The sequence below is a fragment of the Camelus ferus genome, chromosome 9 (assembly GCF_009834535.1).
Source record: "Camelus ferus isolate YT-003-E chromosome 9, BCGSAC_Cfer_1.0, whole genome shotgun sequence".
NCBI lineage: Eukaryota > Metazoa > Chordata > Mammalia > Artiodactyla > Camelidae > Camelus > Camelus ferus.
The window spans coordinates 47987347-48010738 of NC_045704.1; the positions used below are offsets into that span (position 1 = coordinate 47987347).

The 23392-nt window shown below is 41.5% G+C and overlaps 1 protein-coding gene across 4 annotated transcripts; it reads right to left on the reverse strand.

The window, feature by feature from the left end:
- Positions 1-9149: 9149 nt before the first annotated feature.
- On the reverse strand, positions 9150-17023 carry LOC102520196 (carbohydrate sulfotransferase 4). Of its 4 annotated transcripts, none has more exons than XM_032486678.1 (3): positions 16921-16989; positions 15063-15195; positions 9150-10602 (listed from the first exon to the last, which is right to left on the reverse strand). In XM_032486678.1, exon 3 carries the CDS (start codon positions 10600-10602, stop codon positions 9475-9477), a length of 1128 nt encoding a protein of 375 aa, XP_032342569.1. In that variant the 5' UTR covers positions 15063-15195; positions 16921-16989; the 3' UTR covers positions 9150-9474. The 4 variants fall into 4 exon arrangements, with proteins under 4 accessions (XP_032342569.1, XP_032342570.1, XP_032342568.1 ...); XM_032486676.1 differs by having other exon boundaries at positions 9165-10665; XM_032486679.1 differs by lacking the exon at positions 15063-15195 and having other exon boundaries at positions 16921-17023.
- Between the last annotated feature and the right edge of the window lie 6369 nt (positions 17024-23392).

Genomic DNA, 23392 nt, shown 5'->3' on the forward strand with positions numbered 1-23392 from the left:
AGCATGTGTGTTGTTAACTAGAATTCAATTTTGGTTTTCAATCTTTTTTCTTTTGAAGTAAATCTGCATGCAGTGAAGTACATAAATCTTCAGTGTACAGTCATTGAGTTTTGACAAATTCATGCACTTGTACAACCCAAACTCCCATCAGGATATGAAACATTTTCATCTCCCAACAAAGTTCCCTTATATCCCTTCCCAGTCAGTCACCTCCCCCCACCCCCCAGCTCCCAGAGGCAACCACTGTTAGGATTTTCCCCCACCATATATTAGTTTTTTCCTGGTCTAGAACTGTGTATATTAAGAAATCATACAGTATGAATTCTTTCATGTAAAACTTCTTTCACTTAGCCTAATGCTTTTGAGAGGCATCCATGTTACATATATGATATATGTAGTTTATTCCTTTTTATTCCTGCATAGTATTGCATGCTATGAATAGACCAACTTGTTTATCCATTCTCCTACTTATAGTCAGCTGGGCTACTTACTGGAGGACTTTAGGCAGTGAATTGACATCTGCTTTATCCTTTAGATAGGTCATTCTGATTAGTAAATGGGAGGTGAACTATGAAGGCAGGGAAGAAGAGACCTGTTCAGGTGGGATTTGAGGTTGGTTTGGATGAACACTGTAGCAGTGGAGATGGTGAGAAGTGATCTGATTCAGGGTATATTTTGGAAGTTGAATTGATGGGATTTGCTGATGGATAGGATGTGAAAGGTGAAAGAAAAGAAAGAATCAAAGATCACTCTGTTCCTCCAAGCCATTATGAGGGTGGAGAAGCAACAAAAACTTTGCCATTATGAGAGTGGAGAGCCGATAAAAAGCCAAGCCAGTGGATATTTGTTGGAGATTTGTCTAGAAACCAATTGGATGGCAATTAGTAAACATGTATTTGCCAAATGCTTCTATGTGGCAATCGATTAGTTCATAGGCTACATCCTGTGAACACATGCAACTCTTTAGACAACCAGCATAATATGCAGCTTCTTTTGCCATGGTCATACCACTATTAGAAATACAAGCCAACTTAATTTTTGAATCTCTGAGGGATACACCACCCTCCCACCTGCCACCCCACTTGACCTAGCACTTCAGAGCCATTGGCTTTAAGATTCAACTTCCCTCATTTCTCTGAGACAGGAAGCTCTTAAATGGTGGTTATTTCTTATCTGATTCTTTAAACATGTCACTGTGTTCTTCAGAATAGAAGGTTCTATGATTGGCCTTTAAAAAAGAAGTATTGCAAAAAGAATGAGCCCTTTATATATAATGCAGATGAGATCAAGGTTTCATTCATTAAACAAATATTTATTGAGTGTTTTCTAGATACCAGGAACTGTGCTTAGCTTTGGTTATACCACAGCAAATAATACAGACTCCGCCTTCAGAGAGCTCAAAGAACACATAAATTGGGTGGTTTTATTACAGTGTGATAAATGCTAAAATAGAAAGAAAGCCTATACAATTGGCACTCAACAGAGGGTTAAGGATCAAGACAGGAAGAACTTCCAGAGGATATGTTTTAGTTGAGAACTGAGGATCAAAAGCATGAGTCAGAGAACTTGGATGTGGGACAGAACAAGGTGTTCCAGGAGGGAGAAGCAGCATGATGTAAGATCTGGACCTGTACATGGTATATTGTTAGAACTTCAGATTTGAGAATTAGAGTCTAAGAGGGTGTTGTAAGAGAGAGATGCAAGGGCCAGATCATGAAAGACTTTCTAAACTGTATTAAGAAAACTGGACTTTCTGAATTTTTAATCCAGTGTAGATATTGGATTGATGCAGGCAGCATGGAGACAGGAAGACCAGTCAGTGGTTCAGGAAAGAGGTGATGGTGGCATGAACAAGGCAGGGGGAGAAGCCTGGTGGGTGGGGAAAGGAGAAATACAGGAACTTAGGAAATGTTGATGAGGTACCACTGATTGACAGAAGAAGTCAAGGGCACACTCCAGGTTTTTCCTACAACAACAGGTTGAAAAGGTGGGAAAGAGACCCAGGAGTAATGAAGATGTTTGTCACGGTCGAGGGTAGAGGAAGGGAAAATCATGAATGCAGTGTTTGGACATGTTGTGCCTGAGGTGTGTTTTGAGATGTTCAAGATATGTTAAATTAATGGTTGGACTTATAGATCTAGACCTCAGAGAAGTCTGGGCTGGAGATATACATTTGTCGGTCATCTCTATCTAGGTGATTTTTTAAATTGTGGGCATGGACGAGACAGTCTAGAGAGAAAGCATACTATGAAAAGAAGAGGATCTACGCTGAACCTTAAGTAATTCCAATGTTTAACAGCTAGATAGAGGAGAATCATTCTACAGAAAACTGAGAAGCGGCCAGACGAAGAGGAGGAAACCCAGGATACAATGTTTCAAGAAGGAGGAAGTGCTCAGTGAAGTCAGTTGTTGCTGAGAGTTCAGATCAAATGAGAATTGGGAAACGTCCACTGGTATGAGTGACGATTTAATTTTCGTGGTTAGAGCTGTTTAGAGACGGGGGGTAAAATCCAGATTGAAGTGAGTTAAGCGGGAAGTAGAAGGTGAGAGAATAAAGCCAGTGAATATAAGGCAATGAATCTTTAGAGCAATTTGGCTGTGAAGGTGCAGAGAAAGAGGCTAGTAGTTGGATAAGGATAGGGGAGTGAGGGAGAGTTTTTTCAAGAAGGGAGAGAATTGAGTAAGGTAAAAAGTCAAAGAGAGGGATTCAGCTGAAGAGAAGTTGAGTTCAGAAGAGAGGCAATGAGTAATAAAAACATATAGTTCTTGAAAAGGATTTGAGAGGGATGGAATCCAAAGCTCTGATGGTCTTAAACAGAAGATAGAACCACGTCTGTATTGTAACAAAATATGTGAAGGTGGACAGGATGCTAAGGGAGGTTTGGATGTTTGCACGGAGTTCAGAAGTCCATATTTGATGGCTTTTCTTTTCTCTGGGAAGGAGGGAAAGGTATGTGATCAGAAGATGATAGGGGAAAGTTCTTGCAGAGAGGGGAAAAGGGTTGCAGGTGAGGGTTGACGTGATCATAAGCTGATGCAGGTGGTCATAATTCTATGTGAATTAATCTGCCCTCGTGTGATTTTCTCCATTCAACATCTGTCTGCTTGGGCTTGGGAGAAGGCAAGGAGAAACCAGATGGGCCATCCACACAACTCAGTGTTTCTCCAAGTGGTCTTCTCAAAACACTTTCCTGACAAATATTAAAAGATATATCAAGGGAAAAAATGTCCTTGGTCAAAGAAGTTTGGGAGAACTGCTATACACCTTAATCCCTTCTTAATATGTAGGTTAACATATTTGAAGTTCTGAGGGTTTTACATTTGAAAACCTAGTTAAATTTGGTGTAGTGGACTTTTTCAAGCTTATTTGCATCTAGAGTGTTGTGCGTGTGTGTGCGTGCTTGTGTGTGTTGCATCTGCTAAGATCTCATAGTTTGGTTTATGATGGATCAGATAATCACTCACCTTACTGCTATATAGAAGGACAGGAGCCTTTCTTTTCATTCATGTTTAAATTATTTGTAGTTAGCCGCTTATATCCACATTGGTTTAGTGTAGAGCAGTAACTGACTTTTCCTGAAATGTATGTCATTCTTTCTGAGCCTATTCCATGTACTTGTTCCATTTGTCATCAGTTCTTGTCATAAACTTAGAAAACAAACAAGCCATAAACTAGCTTCCTTATTGTTCTTCCAGGATGATAAGGAGTAGACATGAAAACTGACAATGAGTCAGACCATTCCAAATGGTTAGGATTAGGGCTGGCAAGGAGGGCAGCAGTCAAAGTGACTTGCAGTATTTTTACCACCGCTAACCAACATTTTCATGGCCTTTACAGTTTACAAGTTGCTCTCGTATGTGTTATTTTACATAATCACTTTCAATTATTGTTGAGCAAGGAACACAGTTTGGAGAGATAATGAATAAAAAGACATGTTAAGGAAAAAAACAGAGGAGCTGGGTGGAAAACGAGCTTAAAAAATATGAGGAACTGTGGTCTAAATCTTGCATCAGTGGAGGAGGTATTACCACCAAGGGGGTAAAAAGCAGTTCTTGGGAGGCCAAAAAAAAAAAAAAAAAAAGTAGATACCAGAATGGATTGTGACCCTCCAAAGGGCCACCATACAAAAACAGATATGCAGTTTATTTGTGGTATTAACATTTCATGGTATTGTAAACTGACTATTATTCAATAAAAAATAATTGTAAACTGACTACACTTCAATAAAAAAAAAATTCACAATGGGGGAGCAACCAGGGAAAAAATACCTAAGAAGGCTTTTTGAGGGTCGGGGGTGATATTGAAAAAAAAGTTTGACAACTGTGGTTTAAATCCCGTGGTGCCTATGGAACTTTCTGATATCTGTAAATGATTCTTCTGTTCCTAGATGTGTTTGACAACTCTTTTGTTTAGCTCAGTGTCTGTTTCTGGCTTCATTTGTCCTTCCCATCTTCCCCGAGGCCCTAAATGACCATGTTTTGCCCCTTTAAAGTCTTTTCTTCAAGCTATAGTTAACTGAATGAGGATGAACATAAGCCAGGACCTGTTAAGGCATACATTGGCCAGTGAGCGACTGGTCCTGGGAAGCCTGGTTGCACTCACTTCCTCTCATCAGACCTCTGTGATGCTGCTCTGTGTCTTTATAATGTGTCCTCTGTTCCCTTTGAGATGACTTGAGTGCATATCAAAAGAGTTCAGGCTATGACATCTTGCCAGTCAAGATGTTTGGCCTAGTGGGATACCATTTGAATGAGGTTGAATGTAACTGAGGATGGAAGAGAAATTTATTGGAATTATCAGCTCTTTGTCCGTCATGTATTAGTCCAGGGAGGGCTTTCCTGTACATTGTAGGACGTTTAGCAGCATCCCAGGCCCCTCCCTACTAGATACCAGTAACAACCCACCCCTCCAAGTGTGACAACCAAAAATGTCTCTAGACATTGCCAAATGTCCCCTGCGGGACAAAATCACTGCTGCTTGAGAACTACTGGTGCTGAGAAACTAGAATATCAGAAAATTGTCAATCTTCTAATGGTATCAGTATGGGCAGAAATGCCATGAAAGGATTGTGATCTTCTGTTAAATATCACTATGAGAAAGATGTTACCAGAAAGGATGGAAGACAGTCCTTGAGAGCTGAGATCAGCATTGTTACCAAGAGAGTCACAGCTGCCGTTAGTGAGCACCACATGCTTTCTAAGGGTGTTCCGTACACTCACTCGTTATCATGCCCTCCTAGCAACTCCAAGGAGTCAGTACTGCTATTATCCTGCCCGCCCTACAGTTAAGGGAACTGAGACATGGAGGTGTTAAGGGACTTGCTCAGGTCACCCAGGTGGTAAAGCAAAGTCACCCAGGCATCCTGGTTCCAGACCTCGCGTGCTCATGAACGCACAACCTCTGTGTCATGCTGTCCTTGCTGTAAAGTCTGCACTGCTGTATCCTCCACAATACTCAGCCTAGTGCCGGGCATGTAGCAGGTTCTCACTAGACCCTTACTGATTCTTCCCATATTGACATTGACGTTTACTACGGCACTTTGTCCCAGATCTCTGCTTCACGAGGGAGGCATTCAAATAGCACTTTCTCAGCAAAGATATCCCTTATTACCCTCTTTAAAAAAGTTTCCCACCCCTTACCCAGCTTTATCCTTCCCCATAGTTCTTATCATCACCTGACACGTTTATTGTTTGTTCCTTTACTCCCAACAGACTCAATATAAGCTGCATGAAGGGAGGGGTTTTGCCTGCTGTGTTTGCTGCTGTATTCATAGCACCTAGAACATTCTTTGGCATATAGCAGATGCCCAGTAAATGTATGGAATGAAGGAAGAAACCCTTTAACTGATTCAAGCTCCTTGCTCTGGCTTTTTGTCCTTACTTTTTCCTCAATACTGCTTTTAAAAAATAATCTTTCTCTGAATGATCAGGAACATTTATGCAGAAGAGGGGCATAGCCCTCGACAGAAATGCCAGGGTACTGGGGATCTCCAGCTAGTGCCTACCGGAGGTTTGTTAACTGGCCTGTGTTACTCAACTATGCTTATTTTTAATTTTGCTTTGCTGGTCTGTGAAGCAATTTAATAGAGTCATGATAAGATGCATAGTCAGATAAATTAATTTATATTTAGCTCAGGTCTAAACCACATAGTAAATTATAAACTTTTATTTTGAAAGAAACATGTTACAGACAATACAATGGCAGATTTTTGCACAAAAATAATCAGAAATTGAGTCTACCTTCTCATCTTTCCCCATAACTACTATTCATAAGGTGAGAAGAATATAATTTTAATTAAAAGTTATTAAAAACTTAACAATTGCTCTCATTATGTAGAAAATGAAGGCACATAAATAACACAGTTAAATTACAATCAAAGCCCCTTTGTTTCAAAACTAGCCTTTTCTTACCCTCTGAAAAAAATATTTTAAAAATTGGGGCTCCCTTCTCTCCCCAAAGTGGAGGGCTTAGTGCACTTGCCCAGAGTGGCTTTTTGTAAAAGCAGCCATTGCTCTCCTGTAATTAGGCATTTCAGGCCATTATGTTTTCTCTAGACATGAAAGAGCTCATTCCCCAAACTTGAATACTACCCGTGAGAAATTGAGATCAAATTCATCCCTTATCTGTGGTCAAACTCATCCTTAGACCCCATGCAGCTGAATCAATAAGGGTCTAGTGAGAGCCTGCTATGTGCCTGGCACTAGGCTGACCCCAAACAAATGCCTTCCTGCTGTTGGGGTTGAGGGCTGCAAGCGATGTCTCCAAAGTAGAAAGGACGTTTAGCAGAACACAGTCCTCTACACTTGTCATGGGCTCTCAGCTCCTCAGATTCCCCGTGTTCCGTAGTTGAGTATACTGCCTCTCACATCACTGAATTCCAGCGCCAGCCGCCTGAATGCTTCAATAGGAGACGTTTGATTGCTCTCTAAGCCTCACTCAACACTAGGTCAGAGTTTTAGATGTTGCATAGCATGATTTTATACTATGCAGTCTTATGTAAGAATGCTGTTATAGTATTATCATATATTTTCCAAAATTTTTCGGGTGGTGGTGAGGTTTGAGGTTAAAGATAAGATGCTACACACAAATAGAAATAAATTTAGACCAGAGCTGTCCAATAGAACTTTTGCAATGATGGATATGATCTATATCTATGCTGTCTAATATAGTAGCCACTAACCACATGTGGCTACTGATCACTAGAAACATCGCTAGTGCAACTGAGGAACTGAATTTTTATTTAATTTTTATTAATTTAAATCTAAACAACTACCAGTGGCTCATATAGGATAGTGTATAGACTGTCCTTCAAGAGGATGGCTACTAGCTGTCTGGACCTCATCTGACGTTAAGACTTAAAATATAGGAAATTTAAAACTGTTGTAAAGTAGACTTAAGATTCTGAGATTTCCACATGGCTAATCTCTTTCCTTGTCTTTGGATGGGGCGATTCTTTTGGAGATGGAAAAGCAAACAGCTCTGTACTCCAGCATCCCATAGAGATTAGAACTTAGGTTCCTAAGTTCCTAACTTTAAGACAATGCAGGTAGAAGGCTGGAATTTCAAAGGACACATCAGAGATGGTTGAGTCTATCACTGTCTCTTCCCCTCACTGACCCTCTTCAATGTGTTTGCACTGTTACATACTGCCCTGGCCTCATTTTCAATATTGGGGAAATTTTACTCTTTCATAGTTTTGGAAGGTTTGTAGAGGCAAGAAGCATTTTCCTGGGAGATCCCAGGCTCTCAAGAGGGTCTAGAGTGGCTTGGATCTGGATATTAGAATAAATTCACTCCTCTAAAGCCCGTATAAATTAACTTTAAAGACCCAGCTGGCAAAGGTAGCTACTCAGGTGTCTCAGGCAGTGGCGCAGCCCTAGAGCTACTCAGCAGAATTGAGTGGCAGAATGCCCGTATGACACTGAGGGAACTTTGTGACGTGAGGACCATGTCAGAAGTGGGAGTGAGAACGAAAGGAAAGATGAAATGATGGCTATTTCTCAGATGTGAATAAAGTGAAATATTTAAAAAGTCAGGACTCAGAAGTCCACGGATTTCCAGACATATATAGACCTTCCTCCTATTCCTTGTAACCTAAGGACAGCACCCAGGTCAGGAGTGAATGGCAGAGATACGCAGCATGGCTGAAAAATCACGTGTCATGAAGCAAGAAGGCAAACAGTGCTGCTGCCCAGGGCAGGGTGTACTGTGTATTATCAGGCTGGCTGTGGAAGAGTCACCCAGGGTCACTTGGTAAACATACAGAGTCCCAGCCTCCCCTGGGAGATTCCAGTTCCAGCAGATCTGAGGTCGGGCACAGCAAAACATATTTTTAACAGGTGATTCTGATACACAAGTAGATCTGGGGAATGCTGCAAAGACTGTGAGAAATAACTTTTCTTGTTAGGGGAGGGGATCAGGAAGAGATGAATAGAACCAATCGTAGTATAACCAAGGTCCTGTGACCGAGGGGTGGTATTCAAAGAACTCTAGAACCTTGAGTGATGACTCTGGTATTATTACAACTTCTGCCTCACACAAGAAAGGGCTTAGCCCCTGGCTGTCTACTTTCTATTCTCCATTTAAATTCTTAAGAGGGCAATGTATCGATTAGTATTGATCAGTTAAGACCTAGTCCATCATCTGAACCAAACACTATCCTAGCAATTTTTTCTGTATGTGGGTGATAGATAATAACAATTATTTTTTAAAATCTATAAAGATGATTATGCTCTTAGTTAGGAACCCATACGAATGAGCATTTACTACTAAGTAATTAGAAAACATAAAAAGGTACACTCCAAACAGAATCTTATTTTGGAATTTTAGTGTTAACAGATTTTAGTATTAACAGATGGCAGCTTCACAGGTAAACACTGAGGGGAACTCAGACGTCCAAATCAGGCCCAGTCATGCCATGAACTTAAAAGCTTGCTGTTGCGCAGAGATTTTGTTTCATATTTGTGGTAACTGGTAGCTGTGATGGCCAAGCTCACAGGTAAGCATCCAGCCCTGTTCCCCATTCCCTTTTGAATCCATAGGGAGCTCTGAGGGCTCAGAGTTCACATGTCTGTTGAATGTGCTGATGGGCCCTTTGGTGACAGACCCATTTCCCTGGTCTTTCCCGTCTCTGTCCTGTCCTGCTGGGCAAGATGTGAACCAAGAGGTCTATGGATTTACTCCAGTGATACTGTAAGGTGCCACAGAGGACCCAGGCCACGAAGTCTCTGAGGTATACACAGATAAGAAGGTCAAGAAGAGAGGAAAGGCATTACTCCCATTTTGATGGTGGAATGTGCCACTCACATAAGTGAGTCCTGAGTCTCTTTTCTAGACATGAGCAAAGATTTCTCGAGTTGAACATGGGTGGGCACAACTCATACTCACGCATACACTGACACACACAATCAAGACTCAGAAGCAGCCTTCAGTTAATGTGACTGAAGCTGGTGCCAGGTGGAGACAGAACCTCCTCAACCCTCTTGGTAGATTTGCTGGTAGGGACTCCAAGTAGACAAAAGATCCAGTGATAGGTTTTTCTGCTCTTGCTCAGATGTGGCAAGGTGGTAGCCCAGCAAATTCATGGTATTCCCACAGACTTTCTGAAGTCGAGAAACCTTTTCGTAAGGCAGGGACCAGCGCCAGGCCTGAGAGACACTGAGGGCGTTCCTGGCATTTGTCTGGAAGGCGTGCCCCCCCATGCCCTTGCCTCGAGTGATGTTGTACACCCAGGTCTGGAGCTGGGGCAAGAATTTCAACCCCACATATTCATACATTCGGGCAGTCTGGGCCAGGGGGTCCCGGGCCAAGTCCTCATAGCGCATGAGCAGGTAGCGCTGCCTTAGGACTTTGGGCAAGGACTGCACAGCCTTGTAGATCTCCAGCTGGCTTTGGCAGATGACTTGCATTGCATAGTATGGTTGATCCTCCTTCTTGAGTTTCTGCCAGTCCTGCCCCATCACAATGTGGCTGTCAATCATGAGATCCTGCGTGGTGCGTTCTCGGGAACGGAATACCGCCCGGGGGTCCCGGACTAGATGTACAACGTGCAGATTAAGGGAAGGGTCTCTCAGCAGTGGGTAGAGCACCTGCAGGTTGAAGAAGCGCACCTCCTTGAGCACAACGTGGCTGTGGGAGTGGCAGGCCTTCTCTACCACCTCAAAGGGCTCTTGATGGCACAGGATCCTGCAGTCAGACTGGGATATGGTCTCATCTTGTGGCAAGACGTTGCAGGCAGGTGGGGAACACAGGGCACGGCTGGTGTACCACTGGAAGAGGCTGGACTGTTTTCGGGGCCCAGGTTTCATGTAGGCGTCAAAGACACTCATGTCACACAGAAAGACAGCCCGTATCAGATCCCGCACTGCCATGTGCAGCCTTTGGGCAGTGCTTTGTGTGAAGGTCATCCAGACGTGCCAGGCAGGCTCCATCAGGTAGAAGACATCTGGGTGCTGTGCAAAAAGCTGCCCCACAAAAGAAGAGCCAGAGCGCCACGAAGACAGGACCAGCACGTGCATGTGTGTGGGGTTGGGTTCCTCCTTCATATTCTGGGAGTTGAAGTTGTAGCTGTAGAGATGGATGAATAGGATAAAGATGGCCATCTGGGAAGACAGGAACAGCAGTAGCTTCAATTTTGGGGGTAGTATCATGCTGAAGTGGAAGACCTTCAAGGGACAAGCAGAGGGGGTAGGTAAGCCTGCTGTTTTGGTATCTGTCTTCCATCCCCTTTCTAGCCAAAGCCATCTTCTCCCTGACCCTCACCAAAGAGCAGTGTAGACTGTTGGAACTTTTTTGCAGCCAATTGCACAAATCCTTCTTCAGATCACTTCCTGTCCCTTCTAGTTAGTATGTCAATAAGTTCTGTTTATTTTAGGCTCTTTACTTCCTCCTGGTCTTTCTTGTGCATTGAGCTCTCAAATATGTGTGAATTCAGCCATATTTCATGAATATAGGGAAATAGTTCCAACCTGGCACCCTGGTGACATGCATGTCTTCACATAGGCCTTGGAGGCAAAGCTTAACCACAGCCTTATCCAACTTTGGGGTGAATGCCTTGTGATTCCTTTTGAAACTAAGGGAGGTACGCTGACTTGTGAGGAACTGCCCTGAGGCCATTGCCCAGCCACCCATCCCCATCCTGAGGGAGAGTGCCAAGGCCATTTTTCACTACCCTCCTTCAACTCAGTTAAATACAGAACTTTCAGTACCTTGAAGGATATGGCTGCAGGCTATAAAACTGCTTGGCTGTAGTTTGGAGTTTTTTCCTCAGTGGCAGAGCTAAGTGCCCGTGGGAACCTATCATCCGGTCCCCTCTGCTTTGGTCTCATCCTTTGGGACATGAGGAGCTGAGCCACTGCTGACCTTGCATCTGTGTAGGTAATCAACTATCTGCATCTATTTGGATTGAATCATTGTCTCCTTAACAGCCAACTCTGTGTCATTGTCTCCTTGACAGCCGAACTAAGAGCTGCAGTAGTGATACTTGTGGCCTGTTGGCCACCGTGTTGCTGCTTGGGGGAATGCTTGACTACTTGACACAGCCTACTCAGGGCTGCTCAGTATGGTTGGACATGTTGTCTACTGCCCAGCCCTAGGGAATGCCTTCTTATCAAGGATTTGAGATGTTTATTATAAAAAACGTCTGGTAGGTGACAGTAAAACATCTTGGTCCAACAGAATAAGTATATGAGAATGGTTTTGCAGTTGTTAGATGTTAAATATCTAGAGAAAGGAATTACACTTTGTAATTTACAGTAAGGCTCAAACAGACTGGTGGCAAACCTGAACTTAACTTCCTTCACAATCAGGATTTGTTTTGTGTGAAAAGACCATGGTACCCAGTGCCATGCTAGAATATTATTCTGAGGGCGATCTTAACCCTCTTTAAGAGTTGAGATGACTCTGGGTTATTCTAGGTGACTTCCTGGCTTAAATAACTACCGAGAGATAAAATAGATAACCTCACATAATGTAAAATATCAGTAGTAGCAAGGTGCTAATTTGCATACCACTCTATACTCAAGAAATTACTCCTTCAAGCTTTAATAAAGACGAGAAAGTGTATTTCTCAATAGCAATTGGAGCTGGATTTAGAATATGCTCTTCTCCTAGTGATAAGCTTATCACCAATTTTTAAAAAGGTTTTTAATAGGTAACAGTCTCATGGTTCAAATTGTTTTTCAAAGTATCCTTATCATGGACATTAACTGCACAGACTCAGAATTTAAAAGAAGGCTTCCTAAGATTCCGAATGCAGGAAAGGAATAAGGGGAGTGCTTGCCGGCCTGTGGCCAGCCTGTCACACTTCTGGTCTTTCACATATTAAATGATAGGCAAGGGGAAATCCTGTAACAACAGTTATGTCTCTGGAGGAGGCCTATAGTCATAAATAAGAAAATTTCTAGCTACTTATAAACAGGGCTAATGACATAAACAGGGCTAATGACATACTTTTTAAAGGGGTCACAGTGTTTTTTGAGAGGAAGAACAACTAAGAATTTTACCAGCTGCTGAATCACTAACCTCTTCTCCATTTACTAACAGCCAGTATTTATCCACTAGCTGATGCTTCAGCATCACTGTGCAGTGAGAAGCCTACTTCCAGCACCTGTCCTCTATCTGCCCATTTCCCAGCTTGCCCCCAAACAGCAACTGGGTTCATTCTTTAATGTGTCCTGTCAGTTGCTTTATGCATATGCAAGAAAATTCAAATGTATGTGTATTCTTAATTTTCTCCTTTTTATTACACAGAAGGCTGCAAGTTATCCATGCTGTGCGGTACCTTGCTTTGTTAACAATATGTCTTTGAGAGCTTCCATGGCAGTACATCAAGCATTTCCTTATTCCTTTTCCCCCACTACCTAGAATTTATTGTATAGATGTACCACAACTTATTTATAACCAGTTTCCCCACTGATGAGCTTCTGGGTTGTTTTCAGTCTTTTGCCATTTCAAAAACTTAAGTAATGACCTTTAGGTTCATACATCACTATACAAGTATGTAAGCTAACACCCCAGAAGTGCAATCACTGAGTCAAAGAGTGTAGGTATGTCTATCTTTGGTGTCTTGTTGTCCAGATAGCCTGTATACTGGTCAATAAACCACTATCTACATCTAGAGCTCCAGGGATTCTAGGAAGCAGATATTAGAGGATAAATTGGACAGCCACAGATGTGACTCTTGGAGTTTATAGCCTGCTTCCTGAAGAGATAGAGCACACTAGGCCAGCTCATAGGTTCCCCATGGAAGTCCCCTGAACCTTCTGGGAAGTGTGTGATGACCTCAGCCAAATCTTGTGTGGCAGTGGCCCAGAAACCCCTCTCTTCCATTCGTTACAACAATGCACTTCCTCTATATGTGCCAAAAGGATCCAGTGAGGATCATCTCTCCTTGACGCCAAAAAACATTCTTGCTGTATGCTAGGAAAATGTCAGTAAATGGTAATCCCTGTCATGGTCCTGAAATTTAGAACAGGACCAGCTAAGATATGAGCCCAAGAGGAAATGATTAGAAACTATGCCATTTTTGATAAATGGCTCAAGAATTACCTCCCCCCAACCAAGGACTGAGGAAATGACTAGCAAGAAATCTTCTCCCAAAGGCAATATGAGTATGAGGAAAAGTTTGGAACAAAGATAAGAAATAATGGAACAAAAGAAAGGAAAGGAAAGAACTTGACCTATGTAAAATTATATTGAAACTGTGGTAGAATTTTATATGCAGGGCCTATAATCAGCTGGGGAAAAAGCTAACATTTCCTAGGGATTAACAATGTAGACCTTTCACAGTTCCACCATCCCTCCCCTATCTGGCTTCGGGCCAACTCAGTGTCCTGAATGGGCTCGAGTGCTCTGAGCCCTCCTTGCCTGCCACTACCTCCTGGCCTCATGCCCATTCTCTCCCAGAGCTGGAGCCTAGCCTTCTAGCTTGTCCCCAGTCATCCTCAGGCTTTAGCTGACCCACGGTTCTCAGGAATTCCTGTGGAAACCCTCTGACTTCTTTTCTTTTTCTTTCCATAAGCAATTTCCCCGGCTAGAAGGAAAGTATGATTTTGTAAAGTGAGTCCCATCTCTTGTCACTGGGATCTAGACACATCCTGGATCTAGCAACCCTTGATGGGGGTGATCAGAACAGCCAGGGAATACTTTAGAACGTGCCTCAGGGGAAAGCTCCCCTCTGCAGTGACTGGAGTCAGTGCTAGAGGTGGCTCTGTAAAGAAAAGAACACTCATGGCTTTTTATGGTAACCCCTTCTAATCTAACCACCACTCTTCCCACCAGTCCTGTACTAACCTCCTCTGTTAAATCCTTGGGGTTAGTAAACATTTATGAGAGGTCTGTGACTTAACTTTCATCTCAGAGTCCCAAGACCACCTTCCTGTGTGTTCTTTTCTGGCTGTTTTGATTGCACGCTTGAACCCCCGCCTGCCCTCCCTGTTATGAAATCCTGAATCTGCTCATCTCTAGTCTGGCCTTGATAATAAGTAGCCTCTCCCAACAGCCTGTCAGCTCTCCTTCTCACCCACTGCTGCCAAAACCTATCTTTTTAAAGCACAAGCCTATCACTCCCCTCCTTAAAATCCTTCAATAACTTTCTGACACATCCAGGAGTAAATCCCCAATTCTTGTGCCCAGGGCCCTCCATAATCTGATCTTTGATCTCCTGTCACTCCCCTCCCTTTCGGTTCCCTAGGACCCAGATTTTACGTTCGGTTCTTCCCCACTTTCCCTGTTATTGAGAAGCCCTGAGACATTAGCAAGATAACTGCTTTTTCCTCAAGATGCTGCCCACCTGTCAGCCGTCTCCCTGAAAGGTATCTCGCTTCCTCCAAAGATTTAGTTTTTTTCCTAAACTTTACATTTACATCCGTCTCTCACGCTGTAGTAAACAGCGGTAGATCAATGTCTCTCCCACTGGGCTGCTGTAAAGGCTGTGTCTTAACTTGTGTACAGGCACATAAAATGTACAAGTGATTAGGTATCATTAAACACGTGTTGAATAAATGAATAAATAAAAAGTTAAGTATGGAAGGAGCCATAGTTATTACTAGAAATCAGATACCTGAATGAGATCCACGAAGAAACTGAAACTTGTCTTTTTCTAAAATGCACACAACTGTCTCTTTTCTTCTAGTATCAGTTTCTAAAATTCAGGTGATTTCATTGGGCATTGAGCATAAGAAGTGAAGTCTCAACTGAATGAAGCAAGAGATTAATAAAGTCAGAGGCATAGTTTGGAAGCAATATGACACAGTTAACCTCACTCCAAAAAAAATAGTTTCTATCCTAAGCATGTATTAATTAGAACTAGGGGAATAAACCATGAACATTATTTAAAAAAATACTTATTAGTAAGAAATAAAAGACCCATTGCAGGGCAGCAGTCTACTCACAATACTTCCCTTGCTCTAACCAGTTCAGTTAGAAAAAGAAGAAAAATAGAAGGAAAAAGCCCTCAGCACATGCCATCATTTCCACCCAAAAACCTAAATTAAAAACACATTGCCCTAATTATGGGTAAGTGGTATCATCTTAGCACACAAAGGACAGTCCATCATTGAAAGTCATGAGAACTTTAGGATCTTGAAAAACATCACCCAAGGGTAATACTGACATAGCACCTAAGTCAGGACCGTGAGGCACCAGGATGGGCGACCTCACCCAGCAGTCTGATTACAGAGGGCTGAATTATAAATGACCTCCAAGTCCATAATTTTTGTAGCCTTAAAAAAAAAAAAACAGGAATTCTGAGAAAAAAACCAAACAGACATCAATTTAAGAGCCCTGGATTCCAGCTGCTGACACATTCATAACTTAGATTTCCCAGTGAGATTGCCCCCAAAACCAGAATTGGAAATGGCAGAAGACATTTATGCAGAGAGAGAGAACAGAGCTGGGTTGGGGAAACCTATATCCATACATACAGCTGCAGAACCTGGAAACCTGTGAGATAAGCCCCTGCGCAAAGGATTTCCACATAACAACACGCTCTAACTAGACTGAAAGGTGTTCGCAATTGCTGTGTCCCTGGTAACAACGATAGTGCCTATCACCTAGTATAGGACTTAAGAAACATCTGTTGAGTGTATGACTGAATGAACAAACATTTGTAGAGCGTTTTTTTTCACTGTTTGAGGGGTGACCTGCATAAGAAAGGCAGGACAAGATATTTTTATTTGTACATATAAAAGTATCTCTCTTCCAGTTAGAAGTTCCAGACTTGTCCAGGGCCATACAAGACAGAATTCTCTTCTACCTCGGTTGACTTGCTGACCTCATAATTTAATCTGATTTTACATCTGAATGGCGCTCCACAACTTTGAAAGCCTTTTTTAGCCACAGTAATGACAGCAGTCTGATTAAATGTATAAAATAGTGATGATCAACACCTCCCATTTTTCAGAATAAGTAAAATGAACTTTAATAAATTGACTCAATGATAGAAATAGCCCTGACTGATCAGACCCAGGTCTTTTGGGTCCCAAGTCTGAGAGTGTTAATTATCACACTAAATCTCACCTGAGCTAGAGAAAACCTGTAGTTCCATCACCTCTGGTCCCCACTCCCCAACACCTGAGCAGAGAAGCTACAGAGACTTGAAGTCCAAAGCCAGCATCCGAATGAAAAGATGCATCAAGGAGACCAGCTACAAAATACACATCAGAATAGCCCTACTCACACTCTAGGCTCTTTCTGACTCTTTTAGAGATGGAGCTGGGTGGGGATAGGGAGCTGCTGGCAGGCAGCTTGTGCTTTTGGGGGGAAATTGTCCAGGTTATTCTGATTCACTCTCCTCCACGACCTCCCCCCCCCCCCAAGTCCCCAGTTTAGTTGCCCCAGGTTCTGTGATACTCTGCTCCAATAGCCAGGGGAAAATAGCCCTACTTTGGAGTTATACCCAGAGAATATTGTCTCCTTACCTTGTTAGTGGCTTAGGCTTCCTCACTGCTCTAAAGGCTCGCTGCTAGCCAAGCTGTGCAGCTTCTCTCTTCTGACTCACCAACTCCCCTCTCAGCTTCCTCCTCCTGGCATGTTGCATAACCATCCGGACTCAGAGCAAATTCCAATGCCCTCTCCCTCCTGCGAAAAATGACCTACCTTCCAAGACAAGGTAAAGGAAGGACTCACTCCAAGGGAGCCTTGATATTAGCAGCTTTAACTCAGAGACTCAAGGGGTGGGGAGTCTCGGCTGGAATGGGCCCAATGGGCCGGGCCAGAAGAAGCAAATGAGGAAGGAAAGGAGGAATCATTGTCTCCCACAACTGGGAGGTGATCCTAGAATGTAGACTTCTTGCAGACAACTGAAAAAGTTAACACCCTTAGGGCAAAATGGAAACAGAAAAGAGACCCCAGGAGCAGATGAGGTTGATAGGGAAAGCGAGAGACAGTGAGAGCCGAAATGGTCAATGTGTGAAACCTTACTCATCCCTGTTTCAAAAAGAGGAGAAAACCTGGAAGCTACTTCTGAATTGCACCTTCCTGCTCACCCCACTGGATTTAGGGAGATAGCATTTTAATTTTTTTTTTTGGCCTCTGTGTCTTTTAAAAAAATTATTTATATATTTATTTTATAATATCATATTTTAAAAATTGAAGTATAGTTGATGTACAATATTATATGTTATAGGTATACAATAGAGTAATTCACAATTTTTAAAGGTTATACTCCATTTATAGTTATTATAAAATCTTGGCTATATTCCCCATGTTGTACAATACATCCTTGCAGCTTATTTTATACCTGATGTTTTGTACCTCTTAATACTCCACCTCCATCTCACCCCTTCCCTTTCCCTCTCCCCACTGGTAATCACTACTTCCTTCTCTACATCTGTGAGTCTGTTTCTTTTTTTTATATTCACTGGTTTGTTGTATTGTTTTAGATTCCATATGTAAGTGATATCTTACAGTATTTGTTTTTCTCTGTCTGACTTATTTCACTTAGCATAATGCCCTCCAAGTCCATCCATGCTGTACACCAGAAACTAATACAACATTTTAAATCAACCGTACTTCAGTTAAAAAGCAAACAGCCAACCAACCCATTTAAAATATGGGCAGGAGAGCTGAACATACATTTTTCCAAAAGAGGAATTGCAAATGGCTGACAGGAACATGAAAAGTTGCTCAAAATCACTAATACATCTATATCCTCCCATACAATGAATTATTACATCTGGGTACTGCAACTAGTTATTACCTTCTGCAAGAAGGATGAAGATGCTAAATAAGACACAAAAGCGAAGAACAGAGAGTTCCACACACGATCAACCCAAAGAAGAAGAAGAGTACAGGAAAAGAAATTTCCTCCTCAAGAAAAAAAGAAACAAGTTATCATTAAAGAGTATATCATTAAAGAGTATAGCTTTTTACTAGTTCTGAGTACTTGGGCAAATCACAACTACTCTGAGCTACTTTACATGATTGTTACAAGTATAAAATAGTAGATGAATTTTTTATTCAATTTAATCTCAAAAACCCCAGCCACCCAAGTTATTAAATTAATATAAATTAATTTTAATTAGTTAATTACAGTTAACTGATTCAATTTATTAAGTAAACTGAATAAATTTTTTTTTTAAACATGGCCCCCAATGTGTAGTAACCACCAACATTTTTCTCTGAAAGGGGCTGGGAGGTGGTGAGCATTCATAGGTCATTAGACTTCCTTCCAAAAACAATGTTAGTGATCTGACAGCTTGGGCAATAATTTTTTGTGTCCTTTTTTTTTTAAAACCAGGATGTTTATAGGTGATTCTTAAAAGTGAGTTTTAGTTACCATTTACAAAATATTCTTAAGAGAAAAACTATAAAATGTCCAAAAATAACTGAATAAAGAATGCTTTGGGAAGTTACAGGCTTGTCATGAAGGCCTGTTATCTAATCATAGATGCTGAGTTCAGTCATCCCTCCTTATACCTGGTTCTGCATCCAAGGTTTCAGCCAGCCTAGATCAAAAATAATTCAGAAAAAAAATTTTTTTCCAGAAAGCTCCAAATACCAAAACTTGAATTTGACAGGGACCAGCAACTATTTACATAGCATTTACATTGTATTTATATTTACATAGTATTTACATTGTATTAGGTATTACAAGTAATCTAGAGATAATTTAAAGTATACAGGAGGATGTGTGTCGGGTTATATGCAAATACTACACCATTTTGTATAACAGACTTGAGCATGGTATCAGCAAGGGTCCTGGAGCCAAGTTAGGCTTCCCCACTGCTCTAAGTCTCGCTGTGGATACCGAGAGAGGAATGACTGTACAGGCAAGCGTACATAGATCACTAAAGGGAAGTCTTCAAGGTTGTCAAAGGCCAAGTTATATAGAGTAACATACTGGAATTCCCAAGCCTTGGGTCCTTCATGAAAAAGAGCCCATATGGCTTCCAGGACACTCAGTTTAATTAAAAAACCATTTGATAAATGTTTACTCCCTTTCATAGAGGAGATCTAGAAAAGAAGTCATATGTAGTGTAGCTCAGGCACGAACTGACTTCTCTTTAATGGAAGGCAGAGAGCCTTTTACAGTGTATATTCTTGGATTATGTCAGATAATCAGACTCAGCCACTGGATTTGTCTCATTATGAATTACACTGTGTAACTGACACAGACCTCATTTTCCAAGGCCCTGAAAGAGAGAGAACAGGCAGAGAGTTGTATGAGTTCTGAGATAATCTGGAAAGTATCTTTGCTGGGTTCCATCAGCTGAAACCCTTAAGGCCTTATCGTTAGCACAATAACCAGGCCTGTGGTGGTGCCTTGTATTGATTTCACTTATATGGTCCTCTCTGTCTCCCTATTTCTCTTTGGCAGATAGAAGAGAAATTTCTCTCCCCCGGAGTGACTCCATTAAATAGATATAAATTGAGGAGAAAAACTGGGCAGTTGGTAGTTCTGTTTTCATTCTTATTATAAAAATTAATACTTGTTAATTATAAAAAAATTTGAAATTTTGAAATCCCAGTCTGAAAAAGTCTGTATAAAGAAGACAGTATAAATCTCTTTATATTTTGCTGCCCAGAGAATAGCACTGTTGTTCGTTTTCCCATGCATGCAGAAAACTGTATAGTTGAGATAACAATGAAAATATAGTTTTGTACTTACTTTCCCTTTGACTCTATTTTATTTTAAAACATTTTAAATTATGAAATTAAAATTAGGGTATAAGATACAATTTAACAATTGAGGGCAGGGTTAGCTCAGTGGTAGAGTACATGCTTAGCATGCACGAGGTCCTGGGTTCAATTCCCCAGTACTTCCATTAAAATAAATAAATAAACCTAATTACCTCCCAAATTAAAAAAAAATTAAAATAAACAAATAAATAAACCTAATTACTTCCCCCCTCCCCCCAAAAAAGGAAAAAACAAGTGTGTGGTAGGGAGAAAGGGTATATGTGTCAGTGGCAGAGTGTGTGCTTAGCACGCACTAGGTGCTGGGTTCAATCCCTGGTACCTCCATTAAAGATAATAAACAAATCGATAAACTTAATTACTTCCCCCTCAAAAATTTTTTTAAAAACCCAATTAATATAAAGGAACTATCACTCACCACCTCTGCCAACCAAAAAACAGAACACTGCCAAAGCTGCCTCAGTATCCTTCCTGCTCATGTCCTTCCCTACCCTCTTCTCTCGGAGGTGACCACTTTCATGGTACGCAAGTCCATGTTCTTCCTTATAGTTTATCACCTTAAGCAGTACTATTGACTTTTCCCCAGTTTGGCCTCCATATAAGTAGAATCATACCACATTTATTCTTTCGAGTTTTGCTTTTTAAATTTCATATTATCTTTTTAAGATTCATCATGCTGTTGCATACAGTTATGGGCTTTTTGTTTTTATTACTGTGTGTATTCCATGTGTATATATACCTATCACAATCTGTCCATGGTCTTGTTAATGGACATTTGATTTGTTTATAGTTTGGAGCTATGACTGAATATTCTTGACATGTTTAAACATGGCATACATATACAAGTGTCTTAGGTGGATGCTGGGTCATGGGGCAGAAGGATCTGTTTTTTTTTTTTCACTTCATGCTATATCATGAGCATTTAACCAACAAATATTTATGAAAGTATATTACTTTGAAAGGATTTATCATATGCCAGTATTCCAGTGCTCTATTGACAGACATTTAGATTGTTTCCAATTTTTTCTTATTGTATTTAACACTGTGATAAATATGGTGATCCTAATAATTAATGAAGCACCTTGCACAGTCCTCGATACAAGTAGCCGTCCCACCTCCGTCCTTACATGTAATACCACAGATCTTAGCCTCTTTAGTTTGTGATTCATAAATCAGTTAGAAAGAATTTTTGAAAAGGCTGGCTGGAAGCAGTCAAGGAATAGGTACTTATAGTAATTAGTCAAAAGCCCCAGTTACCCAAAACAGAGGACATTCCCATTAAGGAATTATGGAGCATGAATTATGAGAAAGATTATAGCTACTGCTTGTTCAGTTGTTCAGAGCTTGCTATAATACAGGTACTGCACTTCACACTTATTTGGGTTATTCAGTTTTTGCCATGGCCTTAGGAGGTAAATTTCATATTTCCCAGATGATAGAATAGAGCCTTGGAGAAGCTAAATAATGTACCCACAGTTAAAATGATTTATAGTGGCAAAGTCTAGATTCAACTCCAGGTGTGAGTTCAAAGCCCAGCCTTACTCATCAGGTAATGTTATCTCCCTGCATTACTGTGATCACTTCTTTAAGGCAACACTGTCCAATAGAACTGTCTGTTATGAGGAAATGTTATGTATGGCCACTACCGCACGTGGATATTGACTAACCACTTGTGTAGTTAATCTTTTACAGATCCAGTCTCTTTCTTTTTGAGTCTCAGAAAATCAGATGAAGATAAAGACCATCTCTCTAGAAAAGGCACATTTGCTCATCATACAAACACAAATCATATCTGATTTCAAGGGGTCCCAAGTTAAGAATCCCTGCAAAATGCTGTGTGCACTTTAGGTGCTTCTCAAAGTGTGATTTTTTGGAGACAGTTGTCTCCAGGGACCACTGTTCAGCAGAGCTTTGAGCTCTGTCCCTTGTCCTTGGATCTTTACAGTCTGGGGAACAATGTGAATGGTGAAGGTACCTCGGGTCAGCCATTGAGCCAGAGCCTGATTTTTCATAGGTCAAGAAGGATCTGTCTGCTGGTTACACTACCCTCTGCTGCTATCTTCACCCAGACCATTGCTCCTTGGGTACTAGGATTGGAGTTTCTTCACTGCCATACTTGGCTTCGTGTCTTTCCTGTGTCCTCAGTGACCCTAAAAGAACAGTGAGGCTTTCCTTGCGTTCCTTTTCATGTGGTGGCTCAGCGTTCCTCATTTCACTCAGTATGTATCTGCCTGCAATGTGGATGTCAAGGCCTGACACTTGAGTGATGTTACACTCTCCATTGGTCACCAGCCCTATGTGGCTTACCAAAGCCTGTTGTCAGGCCTGACTAGGGTAATGGCTAAGCAACTGGATTTGAAGAATGAATTTTGGAGGACTAGAGCTTTCTGTTTGGGCTAAGCATCCATAGGTTGTAGCAGTTGGACCTTAGCATCTTAGGAGCCAAGACCTTCTGAAGAAGTACTCCAGGAAGGGAATCTTGGTTGCTGTAAATCCAGTTATCAAATGGACAGCTTCCCTCAATAGAAACTATTTCCTTGAGCTGGGCTCTGGGGGAGGACATATGAGTAGGGATCCCCTGGCAAGGATGGCGCTTCTTTCTGTGTTACAAGTATCTATTTCAACAGTGGGAAAACAGGCTTGATTAAGGTGGGTCAGGACGAGGTGAAAGGTAAACATGGTTTTAAGTTTCTTGTTGCTTCTTGCTTTCTTTCCTGAGTCTCTTTAACAGGTCAGATTGGGTGAGAAAATGGAACACAGAGCCAGGAATTCCTTGTAAAGCCCAAACTTGTAAGTCCTTGGTGTTTCAGGAGGACATTGTTGGACAATGGATACCTTATCTGGAATCAGGCCAGGATATAATCTGAGAATTCTATCTCCAGGCTTTCAGAAATCCCAGAGATTGCTGCAGGTGATCCACAATGGCCCAGTCAAGGAGTCTCTGGGGAGAATAAAAGGGTGTTTCTGGTGGGCTGTACCCCATGGTATTCCATTGATTACCAAGGTCTGTCTATTCTACTCCTTAAAAAACTATCAGATTTGCTCCCTTTCTCTTTATTTGTTCCACAGCCATTGTCTTTGCTCAGGCTTTCAAATTTTCTTGCTTGAATTTCTGCCGACAACCCCTCAACCATTCCTCTACCTCCAATCCTAACTGCTCCAACCCTGCAGCTGGACTGATCTTTCCCTGTACGGATCGGATCTGACCCCTGTCACTTCTGATGGAAACACTGCAATCGCGCTCAGTATAGA